Genomic DNA, 20,893 nt, shown 5'->3' with positions numbered 1-20,893 from the left:
CCATCTGGTATTGAAAAAAAGGGTAGGGAAAAATCTTACTTGCATCGCCAAATGAAAGGAGTCTTGAGTTGGCAACGGTCTCGGTGCTGAAGATAATGGTATTTTAAAGTATATAATTCAATGATCCATCCAGGAAAGTGAGGTAGAAGAAAATTTTGTTGGACTAAAGCAGGGGTAGGGAACTCTGGTCCTCGAGAACCGTATTCCAGTCGGGTTTTCAGGATTTCCCCAATGAATATGCAGGAGATCTATTTGCATGCACTGCTTTCAATGCACATTCATTGGGGAAATTCTGAAAACCTGACTGGAATACGGCTCTCAAGGACTGGAGTTCCCTACCCCTGGACTAAAGGGTTGATCTCGCAGTGTAATTACTAAGTCTAATATATGGCCAGCCTGCTGGGTCAGGAATGTTATCCAATTCATGTTTAAATCTGTTAATAGAGACAGAAAAGGCGTAGACCAAGAGTGGACAGGCCTATCAACATGTATATTAAAATCACCCAAGATTAAGAGGTTAAGAAAACAAATGGAAAGTTCTGCAATGGAGTGGAGGCACATATCCCATGTTTCTGCAGTAACGGAAAGAGGGCAGTAAAACGATAACAAAAATAATGGGGGTGGAAGGAGGGAGGGATGCATCAAGTTTCAAAATTAGTAAGGAAAAGGGGCCAAGGCCTCAGTTAGTTTCAGCTCCTTTGAATAAATGACAGCTTAGCTACCTTCTTGCCTAGATGTTCTTGGAGAATACATTGTATCCCGTAAGAGAGATAAGACTCCTTTCCATTTTTTATCCAAGTCTCTAGAAGACAAAGTAACTCAAGTTTAGAGGTTATGATTAAATCTTGAATTAGAAAAGTTTTTGTACACAAAGATCTGCAATTTAAAAGACTGTCTGAAAAGGCTAACTTTTCATGAGTTCGATTTGAAATAGGAATGGTAGAACAAAGGATTTTCATGAGCACCCTTGAAAGATAACGGTGACACATGAAAACTGCTGGACAATTTTTTCACTGCACCAGAATAGGATAAGGTAGAACTGTGAAACTAAGACGTGTCCAAGCCTCACAAGAAGATGAAAGAGCATGAACTCGCGTGTTATGATGGCACTTGTGATCCAAATAGCTCTCTGTTATATAGGTGTGCTATGAGCAGGCACTGAATCTTCATCCTCTGGAAACTCAGCAGGTTATAGAGGCAAGATGCCAACCTTGGAATGGATGAATAAATCACATTGCAACCAAACCCAAGAGCAACAAAAGAAATTGTTGCTAATAGGACACAGGAAACTCTTCAAGATAGCCATGCTGGAACATGTCACAGGTTAGAAATATCTGTGAGTGAAGCAGTAGTGAAAGTCTCGATAAAACAGAACAGAAGAGGCATATTCCAGTTTTAGCAGTAAAGCAGGAGGAAAAATACCTTGAAGCTAATAAAAAACAAATCAATGTAAGCTTACCTATGGATGCCTTGTTCCAATTGAAACTCAATAAAGGTGAAAATTCTTGGCCTGCGCTGTCCCCCACACACTTCACACCTAACACCAATTGGTAACTAAATATAGTGATTCAAAAATTCTAGTTTTGGGTTTGAGTTCTTACACCAGAGAGGTCATGTGATAACTCAGGATTGGGCAGCAGCCTAATTATTCAAGGTCACAGCACTAACCATTAGGCTACTCCTCCACTATTGCTAGAAGCCCAAAAGGGAGGCTATTGCGCTGCAGCATATCAAGATGCTACTATTTTGCTATATATAATAGTATTGCCACTATAGTACAACAACAGCTATTTTGGAGGAAAGGCAGGAGAGGGGAGGTACGATAGAAACGTTTAAATACCTACCTATGTGGCATAAATACGCATGAGGCAAGTCTTTCAATTGAAAGGCAGAAGATGAAGGTGAAAGGTGATAGCTTCAGAAGTAACTTCAGAAAATAATTTTTCAGGGAAAAGGTGGTGAATGCTTGGAACGGCCTCCCATTGGAGGTGTATCTGAATTCAAGAAAACTTGGGACAAGAAACTTGGATCTTTAAGGGAGAGGAGGGGATAGTAGATGGCAAGGTTAGGCAGACTAGATAGAAAAATGAGAACAGATAAAGAACATATGGCCTATGTTACTACCATAGAGCATAAAAGAACACTACATGTAGCTTCTAAGCATGCTACCACTATATAGAATGGTAACCCAAGCAGACTGTAAGGCTTGGGCCCCATGCCACATAGATGAATGCTATACTAACACTGCATATAAGGATGAGTCCACCATCCAGTCGATATGGTAGCACACTATGGAGTCTAAAAAGTTAGCTCTTACTGTATCCCAGAAGAGGTTCAGGCCTCTAATCAGACTTTAAGGAGACTATCCCTGCACAGCATAAAGGATTATGCTTAAAAGAGCCTATGCAGCTAAAAGAAAGCTGATATTACATAGAAGAGGAAGAGGAATATTATAACAAGACTATATAAGTAAATGCCATAGGAGACAGACACCACAGGCAACCAAGTGGATGATACCCGCATGGAACCTCTGTGATGTGAGCTACAAGTCCATACAGGACATCACACAAAATACTGAACATTCCAGGCTGCACAATACCCTTAAAGAGTGAAGCTCTTGGGATTAGTTTTTCTTTGTCTCTATCAGATGGTAGATGGATATAACACATTCATTCTGGACTGGTCTGGCATTGGTGAGTACATGTCAGAAGCCAGAGTTTTCAGAGATTTTTGAACTGGGGGCATCATTGGCTAGTACTTTAGAAGATTGTTGGGAAAGGATCAGAGGGTGTGGCGTAAATATTTGAATGAAAAAAATCAGGAACAGCTTTCATACTTGACATGCTTTTCTTATCTTCTCACACTTCTGACAATACACCATGCTGTCGCTGTTCAGGAACTGGATACTAAAGAACCCTTTGAGGGCCTCCTCCTAGAAAGAAGGAAAATATGCCAAGTTCAGCTTCTCTGTATTCCAGTAGAAAACACAGCAAAAACACCACACAAGATATAGTTCTTTCTCAGATTGGCCTGACCATTAGCAGGGCAGGATTAATTCGTCGAGGGCCCCTAGGCACACAAGTACACTGGGCCCCCTGCCCTGCTCCACCCCACCATGCGCCCAGGCGGAAACAGGAAGCTGCATCAGAGGAAAGTTTTGGGCAAGCAGCACCACTTGCACAATTACAGTTCCTGTTGCCTTTCTTACCCATGTTGCTTGCTTTTCTTACTTTCCGTTGATGGGGGGGGGGAAGCGCATTGCCGATTGGGGGGGTGGCCAACGGTGCCGATCGATGCTGGAGGGGCCCATCGCCGTTTGTAGAAAACAATGTTGCTGCCCTCCTTCATCAGGCCCCCCTGACCATTTTAGGCCCTAGGCACGTGCCTACTTAGACAATTAATCTACCTAATGGTCAGGGCAGGATTAACCAATAGGCCAAGTAGGGAGGCACAATTTGGGGGACAGCACCAACATGGCAGTCAGCATCTCTAAACAAGACTCAGTCTGGTTGGCACTTGGTTTTGACCACCTATATGGCCAAAGTCTGCTGCATCCCACTCTTCTGAACCGGAAGATTGGAGGCAGTGAGACATGGCTGAAATGCTCAAGGACCCATGCTGGCTATGTTGAATCTTGTTTAGAGACACTCACTGCTATGCTGCTGCAACTCAAATTGTGATGCACATGTAAAGGACAATTCTATACCTAGATACAATGATGGTGTGAGGGTGGGAGGCACCCGGGGTGGTGACACTCCCGCCCTTTTTTCTGCCTCCCCAGTCTTTCCCAGCAACTCCTCTGCATGTGTGCACATTTTCCTTTGCCCCGTACCTCTTTAACTGTGCCTGCACAAGCATTATCTCCAACCTGTTGCCCATGCCGGCCTTGGCTCTCCCTCTGATGTCACTTCCTGGTCCTGCAAACAGGAAGTGACTTCAGAGCAGAGGCCAGAGCGAGCAGCAGGATGGAGATGGCAAAGAGTTAGAGGCATGGGGGAAGGGAATGCATATGCGCATGCATGGCAGGGGAGGGGCAGTGAAGGACCAGGGTGGAAAAGAGGAGAGGTGCTGGTGCCCTCACCAAGTCAGCACCTGGGGAAGTCTACCCCCCCTTCCCCCTTACTCTGCCACTGCCTAGATATATGCAGTTGTGCGCATCTTGCATTCTTAAGTGGCACCTTAATTGGAACTTATGAATGCAAGTGCACTACGTGCTATTTTATAAAGTAGCATGTAAGCGCTAAAGCACTTGGTGGGGGCATTGGCACCTCTCCTCCTCTCCACCCCAGTCCTTCACTGCCCCTCCCCTGCCACTCATGCATGTTCCCTTCCCCCTGTGCCTCTAACTCTTCGCCAGCGTGAGCAGCAGCTTCAATCTACTGCTTGCGCTGGCCTCAGCTCTCCCTCTGAAGTTACTTCCTGGTTGTGGGTAGGACTGTAGCCAAAAATAAAATAACCCAGGGAGGGGAAGAAGTGCCTCTTCCTTCCTCCTCATCCTTTTAAGGGGCAATTCTGTAACTTTGCTCCTCAAGTTAGGCACCATAATTGGGCATACAGTTCTTACTTGAGTATCACAGACAGTATGAAGATCTGGATTTTATCAGCATACAAGTAGCATGTCAGACCTGCTTCCCTAACCATGCTCAATAAGGCCCTCATGAAGATATTAAACAATGCAGGGAAAAGTGCTAAAACCTGTAGAAACCCAGTCATCCAATACTTCCCATTGAGAATGACCTGATAAGTAAGAAGAAATTCAATGTAGTACCACTTCTGATAATCCCACAGCTGATGATTCACTGTAATAGATTAAGGGGTTTTCCCTTCCCCATGCAAATATTATACCCCTGGGTGGCAGGAGGTGCTAAACAAATGTGGAACTACAGGTCCCAGCATGTACTTGGGCTATGAAGCTCAGTGTTGAGTCAAAAGGGTGGGACTCACAGGAGAGAGGTATTTCTACCCAGGCTGGGTTATTCTCCAGAGGTTCCCGAGGGAGAAAGAGGAACTCTTATGTTTTCCCCTAGAGATAGGTAGAGGCAGGCCTTGGGAAAATTGGTGCCTGTATATGCTTGGCTGAGGTAAGCCAAATTCATTCTATTTTGTGTGAGGCAAACATTAAAACAAAGTGTTTTAGATTTTGTGAGAGGTATTTGTATGTAAATTGCTCCTAGCAAGCCAGGCTAGCCTACCACTTTCACCATATCAAAGGCCACTGAAAAATCCAATAAGGTACTATTATCTTTTTCCTGATCAACCCAATGCCATTAATCATCCATGACTGCCACAAAAACAATTTTTGTACCATGTCCTAAAGCCTTACATAGGAATCCAACATGTTCTATTCAGACAAATATAATCTTTCAACTGCCTCTATAGCACCTTCTTAAAGATGTTCCCCCAAAGGGTAAATGAAAAATAGGATAGCAATTTCCACAACCCTTCTTATCACCCAGATTCATAAATAAAGGGTAAATAAAAGCCCACTTAAAAGAACCAGCAAACACTCTTGCTGCCATGGTACATTCACAGTCACCTTATGTCTGGAAAGCAAACCCTTCCAAGTTCCTTTAAGCAATTGTGCTGGACAAGGATTACCAAAATCCCAAAATATCACTCCAAGACAAAAGCACCACACAAGCCAAGAAAGCTAGCTTATTACTTAAGCAAAAGAAAAGCCTCAGACAAACGGAGAGGTGTACCTACACTCTTCCACCCAAGCATCATAGGCAAAAAACTTTCACACAAGTTTAAAGTTAGCAGGGGGGAGCAAAAAAATAGCCGAGAATGATTAATGGTAAAAACCACTGAACACAAACAGGCCAGGCCGACGATCGTTTCGTGGCTGGTAATCACTGCTTGAGGGCCTTAGAGCCACTTCCAGGCTATCAGCACACAGATCCTAACTGCTGCAGCAGTTAGGAAAGTTTTTTGCCTATGATGCTTGGGTGGAAGAGTGTGGGTACACCTCTCCATTTGTGTGAGGCTTTTCTTTTGCTTAAGTAATAAGCTAGCTTTCTTGGCTTGTGTGGTGCTTTTGTCTTGGAGTGATATTTTTGGATTACACTTCCCTCCATTCCTCCCTGCTTTTTTGTGGACAAGGATTACCTACACAACAAATATTTCACAAACCACCCACTATTCCTCTATATCTTCCTTCAAACCAATTTGTAATGTACCCATACATCTCCATACCTACAACAACTCTGCAAACTAAGACCAGTTTGCCTCCCAAAGGTCCTTATTCATTAACTCAAAAAATACTTACTCAGCTAGGGTTGCCAACTTTCTATTGAAGAAAACCCAACTCTTGCTCTGCTCTGTACCCCTCCCTTGTCCCACCCACCATGGCCCATCCCAAGTCCCTTGTCATGACTACTGTTGTACCCTTCAATGCCCACTCCTCTATAACCAACTGTCTGCATTAGGTTGCCATTTCAGTAGAAAATTACTGCCATGTACATGCATGTTCTATGATTATTTCACAAACTTTACATATAAGAAACAGAGCTCCAATAACCAAATCCTGCTTAAAACAAAAACACATTCCAGACCTATATAGAAAAACCTGTCATAATAAAGCAGTACTAATTTCCAGTATACAAATAGCAACAACTTTACCTATTAAAAGGCACAGAAACTAAGCAGCATAACTCATGAAAACGACAAACCAACAGTATACTACACCATCACATTTGCGAAATACAGACAAACCCTCAACAAATATAAAGCAAAGGACCACACATTAATAATAGAAATATGAAGGCAAAAAACTGAACTGGAAAATGAGCCACTAAGTCAACCAGCTCACTTTTATCCACATATTAATTCACACTTTTAAAGAAATTATGCAAGATGGCGAGGCAAGACTTTCCTCGGCTGTACCCACAATCTGGCAATACAAAAGTCATTTAAGGGTCTGCTGGTAGCATTGGCGTACCTAGCATATGTGACACCCGGGGCCCATCATTTTTTGACACCCCCCACCCCATCTGTACAAAAAACATGATTTTTAATAACAAGCCACATGACCTAGGAAAAGGCAGCATCTTACATACTGCAGTAAGCAGTACAACATCAATACACCCATTGTAAAACTAAACAAGCCAGACTAGTACAGATCAATCCTGCAGTCAATCCTAACAAAAAACCATGTCTTTCGAACACACAGAACACAGAAAACACCTTTGCCTAGTATGGAATATGTAACTGTCAGTATAGCTATTGCTTGCATTCAGCATTTTCAGTTGGCATAACTAATGTCAGCGAAGGCCTATGGGAAATTATATCAATCTTACTGGCATGTGAATGCAGATAGACCCTGAGTGAAGACAGACGGTTTCACATAACCCTAAAAGATGGTTTCAAATAGCCCTGATTAAATCTGGATTATCTAAAAGGTGTTAATGTGTTAATGTCTGATTAAGAGGGTGCTTAGGACAATGGGTCCAGGTGCACAGATAACTAAAGTTAATCAGAAACTATTGTCAGAGACATACTGGAAATACATATATGACTACAGCCTATTTTTCTCCTGTCTACGAAGGAGGGGGGGAGTTTTAACTTCTATTGAAGCTCAATAGATTCTGGTTTTTAGAATAAGTTTCCAAACTATAAAAGCCCCCTCGCAGCATCACCCCCCTCTCTTGGCTCTTGGCACTCTGGTCCTCTCTTGTTTCTCTTGAGCTCTCTCTTTCTCTGGCTATCTATCTGTCTATCCTTCTCTTTATCTATGGAACCCGAAACTTAGACCATAACCCCATCCCCCTTTCTCTCTCTCTCTCTCTGGCTCTCCTTAGAACTTCAGACTCTCTGTCTCTTTGCCTCTGAACTCTGTAAAGCAGGGAAACTGCTTTGCTCTCTCCTTAATTGTAATGCTTATAAATATTGCTTTTCTATAAGCTATTTCTATAATATATTCTTTATGCAATCACCTCTGGCTGTGTTTCTTATTGGATTCTACTCCTGGTGAATCTTCAGTGAGGGAACTGAACCTGGGACCTGGCGTTTGTAAGGGCGCCTCTAACTTAACTCCTACCACCTAATATTGTGGGGGCCACGGGCACCACACTAACAATCCTTACAGTAACCACAAACTAACTCCTCCCTCTTTTACAAAACTGTAGCGTGGATTTTAGCCATGGTGGTAACAGCTCTGATGCTCATAGAATTCTGAGCATCAGAGCTGCTACCACCACGGCTGGCGCTAAAAAATGCTCCACAGTTTTGTAAAAGGGGGATAAAATAGAAATACATAGACAAAGGTTAAATTGAACCAGTAAAAAGCTGGACTCTGCATACAGCGCACCACAGAAACAGTGACACGTCTCCTAAAGCAATAAATAAATAGAAACTTTTTTTCTACCTTTGTCTTCTGTGGTTTCTGCTTTCCTCATCTTCTTGTAACTCTTTTCCTTCCATCCACTGTCTACCGTCTCTCTTCCCTTATATGGCATCTTCTCTCCTTCTATGCCCCTTCCAGAAACTGTATGTCCCCCCTTCCATCTCTCCTTTCACCCCCATTGGTCTGGCATCTCTCTCCTCTCCATCCCTCTCCCACACCTCTCCTCTGCAATCCCTTTCCCTTTTTCCCCTCATTTTCCTTTTCAATTTATTTTCTGCATCTGTCTAGATTACATTCTTACTACTACCCTCTCATCAATGTCCTTTTTTACTGTCTACCTAAAGCTTGCCACCTCTTTCCCTTACCCCTCCAGTGTTTCCCTAACTCAATCTTTTTCTCTCCATCATGTACCCTCCTTTTATTTATCCCCTCCTTCCATCATATACCCTCTTTCTCCAACCCTTCCATCTAGTACCTTCTCCTCTCTCTGTTCACTTCCATCTAGTGTCTGCTCCCCTCTTTCTCTCCTCCCATTTCCTTCCTGAATTTGCTCCCTTATCTCTCCCATCTGCACTTCCATCCAGCATAGGCTCCCCACTACCATCCAATGTCTGCCCTTTCTCTCGCCATCCACCCTTCTTCAATCTGCATCTGTCCCCTTTCTTTCCCTCCAATATCCTTCCCCCTTATGTCTCTCCCCTTTCTCTGTACATCAATTCCATCAGCACCACCCTTCCCCCTTTCTTTCTCTCCACCACTCTTCCATTCCAGCAATCCTGCTCCTTTCTCTCCCTTCATGCAGCAAGGTCCCACTATGACTGTAGCTGCCGGCTGCCAGTCCACCCCACTCTGACGTACTTGCTCTGGAGCGGACTCAGCAGCCGCATGCTGGAAAGTCCCGCGATGACTCATCTGCTGGCTCTGCTCCAGAAGTAGTAAGTTACGTTGGAGGGGGTGGACCCGGCAGATGCAGGGAGATGTGGGAAAGTCCTGCAATGACTGCGTCGGCGATTAGCAGCAGCAGCGGGGAGGTAAGATTGCAGGCGCGGACCGGGGGAAAGGAAGAGTAGGAGGACCTAGACCTGGCAGGAGGACCCGGGTAGTAGGGCAAGTGGACCCGGACCTGGTCGACTGTGCACCCCCCCCAAGCCATGCACCAGGGGCATATTCCCCCCCCCCCCCTTGGTATGCCACTGGCTGGTAGCCAACTTAGCCATCGCAAAACCAGCCAGGCTGGCTGAAAACCAGTCATTTGGCAACCCTTGACTTACCAAATTTTGCTGAAACATCCCCTCCCCTGAACAAAAACAAACAAAACACCACAAACCTTCTGAGCATTTCCCTCAGGCCAGCTCATATTTTATATGTAGGGAAATGGCTGAAGATGTGGGCAAAACTAAGTTGAAGATGTTTGGAAAGAAGAACTCAGCTTTGCACCAAGTAACTAAGGTCATCCCAAATTACAAATATATGGGGAGAATCATACAAATCACCCTCTTTTACGTAGTCCTTGCCCCTCCTGATGCCCCTCCCAAATTGGCCCTCCTGCCACAACCCTGATCTAGAGCACTAATAACCCTATATACAGAGCCTCTGATAGGGGAAGGTGGGAGGAAAGAGTTTCTGTGGTGTGGGCTGGCCTTTTCTGGGAGTTGGAGGGGGGGCTTGATTGAAGTGGTATGCTATGAGCTGATGGGGGCTTTGGTTTCTGGCTGAGGGAGAGCTGGGATTTTGTTGAGGCTTGTTTGTGCTATTGTGCTCAAGGTTGGGGGGGGACTGACAGAAATCGGGAGGCCAGGTTGTGCGCCACACTGTGTAAACCATCTTAGTATCTGTGCTGCTGGATTGGAAATAGTACATTTGCAGTTACCTCCTTCTCTTGATGTGGAAGAAGTCTAGCCTCATTATTGGCAGTCATATACAGACTCACATCTCTATCCGCCCATTTCATGCAAAGATCCCACTCATTTCTGTATTAGGCAGCTAACCCAGGGTTTTTAATGTATAGACTCCTTTTCTAGCATAGTAGACAATAGTGCAAGCCCACACTATGGTTTACCAGGGTGAAAACCCTGCATTAGCTACAGAAATAAGTAGTAGTAACAGTGGTTGTAGTTAGCTGCTTAATGCATCTCAGTAAGAGCCCATTAATCAGTTAAGTCAAGCTACAAAAGCAGCTGTCCTACATTTATCTTTAGGTAATTAAATTCAGCAGTCATACTTAACTGGAAAAGTCCACTGAATACCCAGTTAAATTTATCTGGTTAACCAAAATGGGATACATTTATTTATTTATTCATTCAATTTTCTATACTGTTCTCCCAGTGGAGCTCAGAATGGTTTACATGAATTTATTCAGGTACTCAACCATTTTTCCCTGTCTTGGTGGGCTCACAATCTATCTAATGTACCTGGGGCGATGGGGGGATTAAGTGACTTGCCCAGGGTCACAAGGAGCAAGGATGTGAACCTACAGCCTCAGAGTGCTAAGGCTGTAGCTTTAACCAATGTGCCACACACTCCCCCATTTAATTGGATAGTGTAATACTAAATAGCAACTCATAGTAATGATGGTGCAAAAGAGATCAGCTAGTCCATCCATTCCACCCAGAGATAACATTAAGGGGCTCATAATCAAAACTTAAAGAAGTCTAAAAACCCGCCCAAGTTGGCACTTGGACAACCTAAAAGACAGGTTGTTCAAGTGCCAATAATAAAAACCCAACTTTCTGGATGTGTCGTGGGACTTTTTATGCCTCTGAATGCCACTGTGCGCCCAGAGCTGAAAGGGGTGTATCTGGAGGAGTGGTTAGGGAAGTATGTGGGTGGGATGGAGGCCAACCTAGACAGTCATCCTGAATGGATAATCAAATGTTTTACTAGACATCCTGGACAAAACCTAAGCGTTTCGAGTTAGACGATGTAAAAGCAGGAATATAATAAGTGCCAGAAAGGTATCCAAAGTGATCAGATAACCATTGCAGAGACATAGTAAAGACTTCTCACACAGTGGTTCACAGTGGTTCACAGTGAACCACAGAGAGGAGGACCCAGGCCCATAAGCCACTCTAACCACTACATTTATGGTAGAACATATGCGCCCAACAAATCCTACTCTACTGCCATATAAGTGCCACCTGCAGCCTTAAGGGCTATTAGGGTTGTAGACAAGTGGGTATAATGGGTTTTGGGGGGCTCACCATAACCTATAAGGGAGTTCTGGTGAGATGTTTATCTGGCACCCTTTTTGTGAAGTTCACAGCAGTGCCCCACTGCTCTATTGCCATTACACGATTGGCCCCTCACATGTCCAAATGGTCTTGTTCTGGGCATTTTGGACTTGAAAACAAAATTTTGGTTGAAAATGTGGTATAAACATAGATGTCCTGGTGGTCTGGACAAACAATAGCCTGGATGTCCAGATAATAGGAAAATGTCCATTTTTGAAAAATACATCTAGAGTATTTTTTTTTCTTCAAAAATTGTCTGATGACTTTGGGCGTTTAGTGCCATACGACCAAATCGGATTTAGACGTATGTTTTGGTTATGTCCCTCCATGTATATATCCTAGTTGCCAGTCACAGAAACATCACTATTCAGGACAGTTTGGCCACCTTTATTGGCACCAATCATGGACAAATGAACTTAAAAGATTACTTCTATATTTCACATTCATTTAGGGCAAATATAGATATCAAAAGTGGTGGGTAGAACTCCATAAACCATTTTCAGAACCTATACATAATGTATTGTTCTGGTGCTCTCAGAGGAGACCCTGGAAAATTTATAAACCCAAGGCTCTTTCACTTATTGAAATTTTCCAGTTTTTTTCATTGTTAGACCCTTAGATTTCCTTTATCCTTATTTATAGCAACCCTGATAGTACTATCATAAAATTCTAGGAACTATTGTTTATTAAAATTTGCTGTACTGCCTATCTTTGACAGATCACAGTGGTTTACAAAATCCAAAATCCATAAAATGTATCTTAAAAGAAAAGACCTTCATTTAGAATAATATAGAACTATTACATATATATAAATTGCCCAGGTGTTCCTTTTGCTTACCACAGATTGATAAGGAAGATCATTTGGCTGAAGGACTGGCAGAGGAATAGTCAAAAGGTGTGTCCGTTCCACTTCAGAGTGACCGCAGAGTTCAAAATCCAGAAAATTCTCTGCTGACACTGTGAACATCCTTGATAAAGCCTGTAAGAAACCTCACAAAAACTGATCTTTATTACCTAGAACCTAAATTCCAAGAATGGGGAGATCACTTTAGCAAAAATAAAACTTTTTTCATAAGTGAAGAGTTCAGTGAATTTGATTTAAGATATGGAGTTAGGGCTGGGATTAGAATCAGAGACTGGACAGGAAGAATCTTTCTTGAAGGGTAAGTATTCATTGGTTAGAAATATCCCTTTTGGTTGCTAAATACTTTTGAGTTTCACATTGTATGCACTGGATGACCTAAGCATTTCCTCCATAGAAACAAAAAAGACAACTCTAATATAGGTGCCCACTTTTGTGTGCCTATTGCACATTCAAATGTCTAGAACAGTGGTTCTTAAACCTGTCTTGGGAGACCTCCAGCCAGTCAGGTTTTCAAGATATCCCTAATGAATATGCATGAGTGAGGTTTGATTTTGAAGTAGGTAGTTAATTTCCTGTTCAAGTTTTTCAATCCCCTTCTTATTCTTGACCGACTCCAACTACACAAACCTAGATTTAAAAAATACTTTAGAAGCAAATGCCAGACAAGCCTTGTGCATTGATGCTACTGTCAGCCATACATCATCCAGAGTAATTTCTGCAGGTTCCACCAAGGGAGAAAAAGTTGGCAACAAAGAAATCAAATCCACTCTGACGCGACTCATACCCTCCACAACAGGGCCCTCACTGGGACTTGGGGCTGTTCTTCAAGCGTTGGTGTTTGAAACCTCTTTTGCCACTGAAGTTACTTCATCCCTTACAAGGAGAACACGAGGAAGCTCTCCCTCTAACACAACTTCCATAATCATCACTGGACTGGACCCAGGTTCCTCTGCCTGCTAGATAGCTGATTAGGTAATGAAAGGGTCAATGAAAATTCATTGTATCATTCCTTCTTTCAGAATCTCCACAACCCTGAGATGTTCTGTCTGTCAAAATTAGATTGTAAGCCCTTATTAGCAGGGACCAGTATGTTAAATGTACAGCGCTGCATATACCTTTCAGTGCTATAGAAATGATAATAATGATAATAGTAGGCAAGCAAACACATTTCTCTCGTGCATATTCATTAAGGATATCTTGAAAACTCAACTGGTTGGGGTTCCCCCAGGACAAGTTTAAGAACCACTGGTCTAGAATATTAGCAATCTATGTAAATGTACATTTACGCACTGAAGTGCCAGCAGGGCATCTAATACCCATGTAACTTACATAGCTTGTATTTGCAAGAGGTGTATACTCATAGGTTACATAACACTATAAAATTATGCATGTCTTTGCTGCATTTAAGCTTCTACACTTTCACAAGATCTATGGCTGGTGTAATTGTTAGATGTGCTAATATTGGATTACTCTAGTATTCTATAAAGGAATCTGGCATCCAATGCCATTCTAGAATATGTTCCTACTGAGCATCCTTGGGAAACCTAAATGGAGGCACCTAGTCAAACAATTACCCATAGAAGGTAATTTTGTAAAACTATTTTTGCTTATAAATAGCTGATTTACATGTATAAATGGACTCATAAAAATTTGGTTACACCTAACACTATGCATGGTGCAAGCCAGTGCACACTTGTACAGTAGGCAGGCTTTAGGGCAGAGTTTGGGCAGAATAAGGGCAGAGTTGTCATTTACATGTGTATCTTATAAAATAAATGTGATTGTACATATTGGGCCCAATATTAAAACTGCAGGAGGCAGACCAGTTGCATTCCATGGTCAGTGCTGATCCTGAATATTTAAAGCAAGGGTCACTGTCATTGAATATCCGGGTCAAAGTTCAGCAGCTTACATTTGGCCAGCAAAGCCGATTTTCATCAGCTGGCCAGTTATGGCTAATGGCCAAAGACATACCTACTTTTTAGGTGGGTCTATCTGGGCGCATGCCTTAGCTGGCCAGCTGATGAAAGTTGGCTGTGACTCCCTATGTCTTACAACATAGACGGTCACCAGGCTACCCAGTGAGTGAGCTATTCAGCATGCGACAGCCGGCTCTCTCCCACTGAATATCGGCAGATAGCTAGCCAAACGGGACTTAGCCGGCCTGGAGCCATTTCTGGCCAACTAAATCCTGCTGAATATCACGGGGATTGTATGCACATACATTTATATTTGCTCTCAAGCAGGTGTCTTGCCTATGCCTTCCATCTAGGTGCTATTTATGCAGGATTTGTTCTAGTATTGTGTAAAGAAATATAGGTGCCCCTTGATGTACAGGTGCATGAACAGTATTTGAAGATTTTCCTTTTGTGTGAGCACCTAATCAGTTGAAACATTCAGGTGTACAAGTGGTACCTTGGATTACGAGCATAATCCGTTCCAGGAGCATGCTCGTAATCCAAAATGCTCGTTTATCAAAGCGAGTTTCCATTATTTCCTATGGGGAAACTTGCTTTGATGCGTTCCCCCCCCCGAGAACCGGAATTGCTCCCCTCGAAGGCCCCCCAAGCGATCAGGCCCCCCCCCTGCGATCCGGCACCCCCCCTGCCTCGAACCGGCATCCCCCCGCCACGATTGGGCACCCCCCCGCCACGATCCGACCCCCCCGACACGATCGGACATCCCCCCGACACAATTGGGCACCCCACCCCTGCCGCTTCTTACCCTCATCTGGGCACTCTTGAAAATCAACTTCCTCCTCTGCTGGGCCTTGAGCATCTGAGCATGCTCAAGGCCCAGCAGAGGAGAAGGCCGATTTTCAAGAGTGCCCAGATGAGGGTAAGAAGCGGCGGGGGGTGCCCAATTGTGTCGGGGGGGGGGGGGTCGGATTGTGGTGGGGGGGGTGCCAAATCGTGTCGGGGGGTCGGATCGTGGCGGGTGGGTGCTGGTTCGAGGCACGGGGGTGCCGGATCGCGGGGGGGGGTGCCGGATTGCGGGGGGGGGGGGGTGCTCGTAAATCGAGCCATGCTCGGTTTCCGAGGCACCGATTTTGCAAATGTTTTGCTCGTCTTGCAAAACACTCGCAAACTGGTGCACTCGTAAACCGAAGTACCATTGTATATAGTAAATGACAGCAGATAAAGACCTGAATGGTCCCTCTAGTCTGCCCTGTAATCACATGCATTGCAATTTCATGATTAAATTAAAATGTCATTTTCTTTGTTATTTCTGGGCCATAGACCTTAGAAACAGTAGCATACCAAGGGCGGGGGGGGGGGGGGGTATCTGCCCCGGGTACACGCCGGGTCTGGAACATCCCACCCTAATCTGCCACGGGACCTTCCTGCACTTCCCTGTGACTGCCGGTCCACCCTCTCCAACATCACTTACTGGTTCCGGAGCAGAGTCAGCAGCCATGGGGAGGTGCAGCAAGGTTCCATGTTGACTCCTTCTATCACTCTGTTTAGGAACCAGTAACTGACATTGGAAGGGGTGGACTAGCAGTCGCGTGGAGGTGAAGCAAGGTCCTGTGATGACTGCGTCTGCCAGCTTTGCTCCGGAACAAGTAAGTGGCGTCGGAGGGGGTGGATCAGCAGCCGCAGTCATCATGGAACATTGATGCACCTCCCTGCGACTGCCAGTCAACCCTCTCCAACGTCACTTATTTATTCTGGAGCACAGCCGGCAGATACAGTCATTGTAAGACCTTGCTGCATGGCATTGGGATGGAGGGAGAGAGATGGCAGATGCAGTCATTGTGGGACCTTGCTGCATAGCATTGGGATGGAGGGAGAGAGATGGTAGATGCAATCATTGTGGGACCTTGCTGCATAGCATTGGGATGGAGGGAGAGAGAGGCAGATGCAATCATTGTGGGATCTTGCTGCATAGCATTGGGATGGAGGGAGAGAGATGGCAGATGCAATCATTGTAGGACCTTGCTGCATAGCATTGGGATGGAGGGAGAGAGATGACAGATGCAATCATTGTAGGACCTTGCTGCATAGCATTGGGATGGAGGGAGAGAGATGACAGATGCAATCATTGTGGGACCTTGCTGCATAGCATTGGGATGGAGGGAGAGAGAAAGGAACAGGATACTTGTATGGAAGGGTGGTGAAGGGAGAGGGAAGTGGGGTGGAGGGGTGAGAAGGGAGCAGGATACTAGTGTGGAAGGGCGGTGGAGGGAGAGAAAGGGGACAAATTCTGATGGAAATGGTGTTCAAGGAAAAGGGAGAGAGACATAAAGGGAAAGGATACTGGAGGGAATTGGGTTGGAGAGAAAGAAAGAGGGCAGATGCTGATGAAAGTGGGGGGAAGGGAGAGACAAGGGGCAGATGCTGATGGAAGATAGGTGGACGGAGAGAGAGAAAAGGCAGACATTGGATGTTAGTGGGGAGGGTAGAGGGGGAGCCTATGCTGAATGGAAGTGCGGATGGGAGAGAGAAGGGAGCAGATGCTGGATGGAAGTGGGGATGAGAGAGAGAAAGAGGGGAGCAGATGCATAAAGGAAGTGGAGAGAGGGGGCAGATGGATGGAAGTAGACAGAGAGAGGAGAAGATGCTGGATGGAAGGGGTAGAGAAAGAGGGCACATGATGGAAGGAGGGGATAAATAAAAAGAGAGCATATGATGGGGGAAGAGGATTGATTTAGTGAAATACTGGAGGGGGTGAGGGAAAGAGGTGGCAAGCTGTAAGTAGACAGTGAAAAGGGAAATTGACAGGGTAGTAAGAACTTAATCTAGACAAATGCAGAAAATAAATTGAGAAGGAAGATGAGGAAAGAAAAGGGAAGGGAGAGGAGATGAGAGAGTGAAATGCCAGATCATGGAGGTGTGGGAGAGGGAATGGAAGTAGAGGAGAGAGATGCCAAACCATTGGAGGAGGGGAGGGAAGGGAAGAAGATGGAGATGAAGGGGGAGATTGAAGGGGGAGACATGCAGTGGCGTACCAAGGGGGGAGACGGTCTGCCCTGGGTGCAGCCTTACGGGAGGGGGTGCACAGCCGTCCAGGTCTAGAAAATTCTACTGGGCCAATCAGCCTTCCTCTCCCTGACATCAATTCTGCTGTCTGAGAGAAAGTTTGGGCCAGCCAATCGCTGCCTAGCTGGGCGGAACTTCCTCATTGACAGCAGAATTGATGTCGGGGAGAGGAATGCTGGTCGGCCTGATGCAGGGAAGACGAGCTTGGGGCGGCGGCAGCTTTGGGGCCTGTTACCCAATGGCGGTGACTTGGGGGGCTGTTCCCCGATGGTGGCAGCAATGGCTTGGGGGAGGGCAGGGAGAAAGAAAGAAAGGGGGCAGGCAGGGAGACAGAAGGAAAAAAGGGAAACAGAGAAAAAGAAAGGGGGCAAGAAGAGAGAAAAAAGAAAGGGAGGCAGGGAGAAAGAAAGGTCAGGGAGAGAGGAAGAAAAAGTTGGGGGAGGGAATGAGGTGTGGAGGAGAGGAAGCATACAGGCTGAAAAAAGGGAAGAAAGATTGGATGCACAGTCAGAAGAAGAAAGTGCAACCAGACAACAAAGGTAGGAAAAATGATTTTATTTTCAATTTAGTGATCAAAATGTGTCTGAATTTATATCTACAGTCTATATTTTACACTATGGCCCCCTTTTACTAAACCGCAATAGCGTTTTTTAGTGCAGGGAGCCTATGAGCAGCCCTTGGCATTCAGTGCAGCTCCCTGCGCTAAAAACTACTATTGTGATTTAGTAAAAAGGGAGGGGAGTATTTGTCTATTTTTGTATGGTTGTTACTGAGGTGCATAGAGTCATCTGCCTAGACCTCTTTGAAAAAACCCCAGAATAGGATTGATAATTAACATTTTCTTAGCGTACAGTGTGCTTTGTGTTTTTTTTTTAAATTTTATTGTTGATAGATCATTTTGACTTGGTCATTTTAAAAGTAGTTCGCAAGCCCAAAAAGTGTGGGCACCCCCAAGCTAGAGCGTTGAAGCTGCGTGTTTCTGCCGTAAACGTTATCTCTGATGCAACTGGAAGTTGCATCAGAGACAACCTTTACGGCAGCCATATGCAACTATAACGCTCCGGCTGCTGTAAGAAGGCAGTTTAGATATCGCCAGCCACAGGGCAGGGAGGTTTGCCGGACCGGGTCTGTTGTCCGGGGGGGAAGGGAGGGGGAAGCGCCACAAAGGTAAGGGGCAGGGAGGGAGAAAGGGAGGAAAGGTGGGGTGGAGAGGAAAACAGGGTAAGACAGAGGGGGGGGGAGAAGGATGCTGAAAGCACATGGGGAAGACAGAGGGGGGGGGAGAAGATCCTGAATGGAAATGGGGAACAGTGTAACTTTTAACCCTTTTTATCTTCCCGACTTATGTATGTATAATATGTAACCACTATGTATATTGTTAGTTTCTTTTTATTGCTCTCTATTAATTCCTGTACATCGCTTAGTAATTTTAATAGGCGATTAATCAAATATACAAATAAACTTGAAACTTGATGTCAGATTATGGGGGGAGTGGAGGGAAGAAGATGGGTGCCAGACTAATTTGGAAGGGGGGAGAAAGGGAGAGGCACAGTAACAGAGCAAATGGAAGATGCAGAGAGAAGAGAGACAGTGGATGGAAGGAAGAGAGTAACAAGAAGATGAGGAAAGCAGAAACCAGAGAAGACAAAAGGTAGAACAAAAATTTTCTATTTATTTATTGCTTTAGGAGACATGTGTCACTGTTTCTGTGGTGTTGCATTGTATGCAGAGTCCAGCTTCTTGCTGGTTCAATTTAACCTTTGTCTATGTATTTCTATTTTATCCCCCCTTTTTGGAGCATTATTTAGCGCCAGCCGTGGTGGTAGCAGCTCTGATGCTCAGAATTCTATGAGCGTCAGTCAGAGCTGTTACCACCGTGGCTAAAATCCACACTACAGTTTTGTAAAAGGGGGAGGGGTTAGTTTGTGATGACATATTCCATACTAGGTGAAGGTGTTTTCTGTGTTGTGTGTGTTCGAAAGACATGGTTTTCTGGTGTAGGATTGAACTGTACTAGTCTGGCTTGTTTAGTTTTACAATGGGTGTATTGATGTTGTATTAGAGAATGACACAGTGACAAAATTCATCACCGTTCCCGTCCCCGCGGATAACCGCAGGAAATAATCCTATGTCATTTTCTAATGTCTATTTCAACCTCATTCCTTCAACACCAGCATTCTTCAAAGCAAAGCTTGAGGGTCAGTGGTTGTGCTCATTCATACTCTGATTCTTCCCTCTTTCCTTAAAGAATGACATGAAGATGGTTTCCCGCGGTTGTCTGCAGGGACGGGAACGATGATTAATTTTGTCACTGCGTCATTCTCTATGTTGTACTGCTCACTGCAGTATGTAAGATGCTGCCTTTTCCTAGGTACTCATGTGTGACATGTGGCTTGTTATTAAATATCATGTTTTTCGTACAGATGGGGGGTGCCAAAAAAATGATGGGCCCCGGGTGTCACATATGCTAGGTACGCCACTGGAGACATGCAGTTTCTGGAAGGAGCATAGAAGGAGATAAGATGCCATATAGAAGGGGCAGAGAGAGGGCAGACAGTAGATGGAAGAGAGTGACAAGTGATGAGACTGAAATCCATATGTTTATGTATTATACTATAGCTTTGTACTTTCACTACTAGTCCGTTAACCTGATGGCTCCTTACAGAGTGTTAAACAAACAGCAAAAAAACAAGTAACAGCCCTTCTCTTAATAGTTTAGGTAAACTCACCGATTTTGAATTGTGATCCAGCTGTGTCTTTAATGCTGAGAAGATCTGTCTCAGAAGCTCTTCCGCATCCAGTTCTTCATTGGCTCCACCGAGAATAAAAATAGAACTCTTACAATCTTCTGAAAGCCCCTCTTTCCCTCAAAATAAACCCAAATTAGTCAGATTCATGCTTTTTAAAAGTGACACCTAGTTTTATGACCTTAGGTTCAAGAGTGGAAAATCTAGCCAGGATTTAGTTGTGGTTTCAAGCCAGAAAGGTCCTCAATTCAGATTTTCAAAGACACAATTTGTCTGTCTGCATAATATGAGCAATAGAAATAAGAGGTCCGAGGATGCTGAGAGTTGTACACCTTGTAAATAAGATGTAAGAAAACAACAAGACATCTGGTCTACCAGATCCAACTTGGAAAGAAAACAAGAAGCAAACCAGATGAAGTATGATAACTTTAAATCGGTGTACTCTCAGGAAGTAGTGCCAAATGGGCCACGTCACTAGACTTAGCTGCATCAGAGGAATACCACCGGCTGGTGATACACAATAACTTCCACCAGTACTGAAAGAAATGATCCTGGGTCTGTTATAACTGAAAATCCAACTGCCTACAATTTAACCATTCATGTTTTAACCCAAATGACTTTGTGCTACCCATCTGTATTAACATTGTGAGCATTGTATCTATTAGTGCTACCTGATTCAGGAAAAAAAAATTTGATTCAGCCTATTGAATCGATTTTTCAATTCG

At 44.4% G+C, this 20,893-nt stretch overlaps 1 protein-coding gene across 2 annotated transcripts in view; it reads right to left on the bottom strand.

Annotated features, from left to right (window-relative positions):
- The window catches only part of USP40 (ubiquitin specific peptidase 40), a 179,643-nt gene that overhangs the window by 38,852 nt on the left and 119,898 nt on the right, over positions 1-20,893 (bottom strand). For both annotated transcript variants that reach the window (XM_033957628.1, XM_033957627.1), the window contains exons 9-11: positions 20,151-20,233; positions 12,413-12,553; positions 2,837-2,932 (exon numbers count right to left, since the gene is read on the bottom strand). In XM_033957628.1, the coding sequence (XP_033813519.1) occupies positions 2,837-2,932; positions 12,413-12,553; positions 20,151-20,233 (320 nt within the window). The remainder of the gene's footprint in view (positions 1-2,836; positions 2,933-12,412; positions 12,554-20,150; positions 20,234-20,893) is intronic.

This window comes from Geotrypetes seraphini, chromosome 9, assembly GCF_902459505.1.
Source record: "Geotrypetes seraphini chromosome 9, aGeoSer1.1, whole genome shotgun sequence".
Lineage (NCBI taxonomy): Eukaryota > Metazoa > Chordata > Amphibia > Gymnophiona > Dermophiidae > Geotrypetes > Geotrypetes seraphini.
Note: the sequence above shows the minus strand (reverse complement) of the source record. Positions and strands in the feature narration are given on the sequence as shown.